At 34.5% G+C, this 6,657-nt stretch overlaps 2 protein-coding genes across 3 annotated transcripts in view; one reads left to right on the plus strand and one right to left on the minus strand.

Moving 5' to 3' along the window:
* LOC116840206 (stomatin-like protein 2, mitochondrial) overlaps positions 1 to 6,657 on the minus strand; it is a 172,520-nt gene that overhangs the window by 92,639 nt on the left and 73,224 nt on the right. The gene's annotated exons all lie outside the window — the stretch shown is intronic.
* LOC116840205 overlaps positions 1,675 to 6,657 on the plus strand; it is an 8,546-nt gene continuing 3,563 nt past the window's right edge. Inside the window, exons 1-3 of the mRNA XM_032806660.1 lie at positions 1,675 to 1,962; positions 4,132 to 4,311; positions 5,558 to 5,805. Of these exons, the coding sequence (XP_032662551.1) occupies positions 1,932 to 1,962; positions 4,132 to 4,311; positions 5,558 to 5,805 (459 nt within the window). The 5' untranslated portion in view covers positions 1,675 to 1,931. The remainder of the gene's footprint in view (positions 1,963 to 4,131; positions 4,312 to 5,557; positions 5,806 to 6,657) is intronic.

Genomic DNA, 6,657 nt, shown 5'->3' on the forward strand with positions numbered 1-6,657 from the left:
GGGAGAGAGAGAGAGAGAGAGAGAGAGAGAGAGAGAGAGAGAGGGAAAGAAAGAAAGAACGAGAGAAAGAGCGAGATGCGTTGAGAAAGAGAGGCATTAACAGTAGAGAAACAATATGAAAACGATAATATTATAAGCAACAAGAAGTGCTTTTATGAAATACAATATTATTTATACCATCCTGATAATATATATATATATATATATATGCATATATATATATAAATATCTATATCTATATACATTATATCTATATGCTAAGTGATAAGGTAAGAAAGAAACCGTGTATTATGTAACAACAAGGTATAAATAAGTATATTAATATTACAAATATATATATACATATATATTAAAAATTATGACCTATTATGATTATGATAATATTATTAATATTGTAATAATTCGTAGTATTATATTGTGACTAGTAAAGCATTAAGTAATAAAGGTTATCCTGTATGTGAACATGGGTATTGTATTACGCGCACAAAGATGTACATTTATTTATTAATATTTATTTACAAAATCCAATAACCACACCTGTGCCAAATCCTTGTCAGTCGACTTCCTTCGTACCGTTACACCTTACTCGTCTCTATTTATTTTGAATATGCGATCAACTTTTTTTTCGTCGACGATATTTTGAGCGACGACAAGGGATTTATAAGAAGACAGATGAAAAACCACGGAGGTAAGTGTGCACTGTTAAAGAAAAATTAAGATATTATATAATTATGCATGCAACCCTTGTTAATAATTCAAATATGTGATATTTTTCATTTACGCAACACAAAATCGTATCGCGCTTATTACCAACGCCGTCAATGCGAAGTGCATAAAGCATTATTGATAGAGAAAAAGTTCACGCGAACTGTCACAACTAGATATCTGACTTTTCTTTTTGATACTTATGTTATCTTTAAACAGTTATAAAAAGCATGCATTGTCATTTCAGCCTAATTAAAACGTGTTGATCATCTTTTTTTATTATCTTCAAAAAGTTGAAACAATAACACGATACAGGATGCGATTTATTAGACGCTGCAAATGCTTTGAAGCGTCATACAGATAAATCATGACTTTTCTTTTAAGCACCTTAAAGCGTTTGCAGCGTCTAACGGGTCCACAAATGACACAAATGGTCTGTTCTTTTTAACTGCTGGTTCCGCCCCTTCTCCGCGCATATACGTGTACTGTTTATCATATTTCAATGTGCACTGTATGTAAAAATTTCAATTTAGAAAACTTTTCTTGTTAATCGCTTTTTAATAAACGACGGCTAAAATCTTTTGAATCTTACTCAGAAGGAGGGTGTTCTTGACTGTATGTATACAGGCAAGATCATCGAAGATAAGTTCCTTAAACAGCATATGTACCTATCTAAAGACTACTAAAGATGTACAAAGTAAATGATGACACATGTTTCTTGCGAAAGTCTCATTAGCATTTTATTCTAAATTATTGCGGAACATATTATGGTATATAATCATATAATTTTTCAAACAGCTTCGCAGAAACTGCAAATCAGATTTTCTAAACTAATAAAGATAAATGAGTGAGATTTATTACATTTTACACAATGTACCACGTAGGTTGACATGGTATACATAGCCATTTATCAACGTCAGAGTTCTGATAATTATGTTGAAAGAAAAAGATATTAAATAGATCTTAGTCTCTTCCCGGTGTCTCAATCCCGTTACTTTTCGTAAAATATAAGCCGACTGTGCTCCACAACGTTGGCTGTTCAACGTGTGCAATCTTACGTCAGTTTCATATATTTAAATGTTTAAAATAAAAGCTCATACACAGAGAAGTATTCTCTTTGCGTTCATTGACGAACAATCCAATTGTGCGAGGATACGTCTACGAGTTACGCGACTAGAAAAGGTGCCTTTGAAGGGCTGATCGTGCTCAGTGAAATCATCACAACGATGGAGAACGTGGCTAACTGTACAGCCGAAGGTACGTAAAGTAATATCATTATGTCGCAATAATGTCACCAGGAAGTCCCCTGTCGAATCGCTTGGACAGATTTTCGATCGAGATTATGTCGTTTTTCATAAGTGCTTCTATTGTATGTATCCAAAACGATCGGACGAAGATTCCGGCACTAAGGGATTGACAAATTCGATTGACAAATTGACAATTTCGATTGACAAATCCATGCTCACAATTGGTTTCGAATGGAACGCGAATTGTAAGTTTTATGTAACTTTATCCTCGAATAATCGTGCGACAAAATCTGAACAAGCGGTGTAATCGTTGCGCTTTTATTATCCCTGCCTAAAATGATGAATCTACTGGGAGAAAAAATATTTAAGAAACAATAATTTGATTCCATTTTCTGTAGTATATCAGCCATCTTCCACGATGTGCGCGAAAGCTACAGAAAGATGGCGAAGGATCATAGATAACGATGCTTACTCGACGAATAAGTTATTCCCGTTGGATGTAATGAAGTAAAATTTGACTAAAAAATCAAGTCCTACTTTTTCATTGACGCAATGCAACGGCAATTAAATTAAATTCATCTCGTTGTGTATGTATGTCGAAATCATTGTCTTTCAAGATAATTAGTATCATCTCTATTTGTTGAATTTTAATTGAAGCTTGCAATTAGCCGGCACAATTGTACATGCGTGTACAACAGTACATAGTTAAGTGCTATGCCTCTTTTTGCCAAGCGTCTGTTAATTTTAACACGTTCCGCGCCGCACCGAACGACTGTTTATGCGCGTGATAAGCCGCAATAATGGCTGCGTTCGGAGGAGGAAGCGTTCAATAAGCGATTAACGATTCGAGGATCTAATTGTGATATATGTATTCTTACATTAGCCAAGAAATACGCTAATCAGTCGCACTAATCGCTAAGACCTCACCGAGCGCTTTGTTCTGCTGGACGCAACCATTGTTTCTTTTAATGGCGAAACTATTCTGGTCTGAACGGTACGACCAACGTAGACCGTCGATCGTTCGCGTTGCACGGAATATGTCAACAGCGAACCTGAATTATGGCGACTCCGGCCAACAGGAAGTTAATATTTCGAAGACTCCGTGCATTTTTTACCGACTTTTCGGAAAAGGAAGTTTCCGACTTGACTTTGTGTATGTGTTTCTACACACGTATATATTTATGTCCGCGATTATTTCCACTGGGCTGACCTGCATGAAACTTGTAGTAAATGTATTTAGATATTTAGGGGAAGATTGTAGAGAAACCTGAATCAGGAATTTCTCAACTTCTAGCCTGCTAACAAATGCCGGTCCATTAATATTTTGCGGATCACTGGGCCGACCTTCGTGAAATTCTCAGCAAATGTATCTAGACATTTAGGAGGAGATTTTAGGCAACCTGAATTAGGAATTCTCAACTTCTAGCTCGCCAACAAATGCCAGTCCATTAATATTTTGTAGATCACTAGGCCAACCTTCACGAAACTCTCAGCAAATGACATTTCCAGACATTTAGGAGGAGATTTTAGGCAACCTAAATCAAAAGTTCTCAACTTCCCGCCCTAATTATTTCGGCATTAAAATAACTTTTGCTCAAGAGTTAAAGAGTTAAAAAGAATTAAGAGACAATTGTAAGAGAAAAATATAATAAAAGTGAGACACAAAAATAATAGTAGCGTGCAATAGTTATATGGCGAGGAGCAAAATTGGACCGCGCAATTCTTATCAAACTATACCATCTCGAAACCATTATCTTAAAACATTATCTTAAACCATTTCAAGATACGGCAAGAAAAAATGTCGACATAAAAATTATCTTTATTATCACTCATTGCGCTATTTAGGCTGCTGTCGCAGTAGTTACAGTTTGCTTTATTATTTCACGCTCAGGTATCGTAGGTTGAGTCAACACTTAAACATTTATACCAATTTATATACAGCGCGTGGCCATGATATCTTTGAAAGTAATACTTTAAACGATATGAAAGTATTTACTTTAATAATATGAAAGTAATACATCGGGTCCGACGTCGATACGCGCATGTCCGCGCTAAATGTCGTTTGAGCAAGCTTCATTGCTATGAGAGACACGATTGATAAACATTTACGCTATATAAATCCTCGTGCTTGCGTCGTCTCTCGCGGATGTTATTTTATTTCGGCACGTTTAAATTTCAGACACGGCGAAACGGTTCCAGACTTATTTGAGAAAGTACGAGAACGACGAGAAATTGGTCGTCTTGAAAACAGTGGATGAAACTCAGACGGATGAAACCGAGACGGGGATGAAACTCGCCTCGAGTTTTACATCGAAAGTAATCAGAATTACAATCACTGGCACACGAGGAGACGGAAGTCGTTAGTATCGTTGTTATTACACTTTATGTGAACCGCAAAGGACAAAGGAGAACCACCGGCGGAATCCGGCGGAAGTTAAATTCACTATTACGAATTGTTACTTGCATTGTCTCACAGGTGTCTCGACAGAAGGCAACATTAATTAGTTTTTGGTTACTTTTAAATGTTTCATGTAATATGTACAATCAGTCTCATACATGCCGTATCATTGCTTAAATTGAAAATTACATGACTTTCAGTCTTATCCACATATTTAACTGCAAACAAAATTTTTTTGTGGTTTCTTTGTCCTTTTTTACAACAAGTAACTTCATCTGTCATCCTGCCTACAAAAATATTAAAATAGATTTAAGTATTAATATATTAAAATATTTTTTAATATATTAAAATATTATCTATTTTAATATATTAAAATAGATTTAAATATTAAATTAGATTTTATAAAAAAAGTGAGTATTTTACGAGATATTTTATGTTTTGTAACTGAAAAAATATCTGAATATGTAAAAAAGAAATGTAAAATATCTGGGCAAGTTATTTTTCAATAATTTTATTTCAGTACTTTTATATGCAGAATATGCAAACTAGAGAAATTAATTTATATTGAAAGATTTCATTGGAAAAAATTAAAGTTGATTTCAACAGATATCTCCAAAATCGTTTTGAGGTAAAAAATGACTATTAAAACTTTTTTAAAATCTCTCAAAATCATACAATTTCCCTCTCATAAATTTTTTTCTATTATATTTTGCTTTTTTTAAAATAATTAAGGTGTATAATTAAAAAGAGACAGTCTGTATACATAAAAATGTATCGAAACTACCACAACACTATATAGAGCCATTAAATGTAACTCTGCCATTATAATTAGAGTTATTTATGCGATTTTCATTTTGCGTATATGTGTAAGGCTGAAAATGGTGCAATTCTCGATCCAGGAAGTGACATGATGCATGTAACGTTCACTGTGTAACAGTTTTGCAATTTTCAATTTATAATATGTGATTACGCAACATTCGTTGCTTATTTATTTCGCGCAATTCTATCGATTAGAGAAGTAGCAATATAAAATATTTTGATGTTTAATGTAATTACTACTGTGTTCCAATTGTAAGTATTATGTTACTCATTCAAAATGTAGAAAGTGATTCGGCACAGAACTACGTTAGCTACTATTCAATATCTAGATACGCGATATACGCGAATGCGCGTTTCCTAAACTTTCTTTCTTCATATTTGTGCGCAGCATACATCAAGAATTTTATCTGGAAGTCGATGGTGCCGAAGAGTCCGGCCTCCACGTTCAGTGATATTAATTTGTTATACTATATTGAAGGACATGTGTACAGCAAAGTACTGCCTATTCTTGGCCCTTACGGTCCTGCATGTATATATCAGGACGAACAGAACGTGATAATGGAAGATTTAACCGAGAAGGGTTACGTCCTCCGCACAGGTTATTTGGATCTAAGTCACACTGTTTTGACATTGAAGGTATAACATTTTCCATCTTTAACTTATTATGCCACGTTAACACTAAAAGGACCAAGGTAGCTAATTTGGCTCCTCGCAAACTTCAAACAGGTATAACTTTTTTTAATTTTTTTTCCATGTGATAACCTCTCGTGACTTTTCATCATAATCTTTTGATAAATAAAAAATTTAATTACACAAGATGTATTGAATTTTTATTGAATTGTCTACCTAGAAGGACCGTTGTAGCCAATTTGGCTCTCTTATTTCTGATATTGCATTCACATATGTTTTACGATTTTATTAACAAGTTTGACTTTAAACAGATAGATAAATATTTTTATACATATGTATCTGTTTAAAGTCATAAAACTTGTTAATATTAGATGTACAACTTTGCTTCCGCCGTTTTCCTATAAAGGGCTTTAGCGGTAAGTGGTGGTAGAAATAAATAGATCATAGACGTCATACAATAAATTTGGGCATCTGTCAACATAACCCCATAGAAACATTAGTCGATTTGTGTCTGCATCATAAAGTTATTCTCGATTGAAAATGTCAGTTTACGAGCCAAATTTTCGTCATTTGCGGGAGGTTTTAATTTTCTGCTTCAATATGAAGAAATCTGCGGCTGAGGCTCATCGAATGCTCTCAAATATTTATGGTGAGGCCGCTATTAGTGAAAGAACGTGTCGTGAGTGGTTTCAACACTTTAAGAACGGTGATTTTGACGTCGAAGATCGGCATAGCGGTGGAAGAGAGAAGGTTTTCGAAGATGCAGAATTGGAGGCATTACTTGATCAAGACTCGTGTCAAAATCAAGAAGAATTGGCACGATCATTGGGAGTGACTTAACAAGCCATTTCAAAACGC

This window comes from Odontomachus brunneus, unplaced genomic scaffold (assembly GCF_010583005.1).
Source record: "Odontomachus brunneus isolate Ranch 3 - 2012 unplaced genomic scaffold, Obru_v1 Obru_scaffold_009, whole genome shotgun sequence".
Classification (NCBI taxonomy): domain Eukaryota; kingdom Metazoa; phylum Arthropoda; class Insecta; order Hymenoptera; family Formicidae; genus Odontomachus; species Odontomachus brunneus.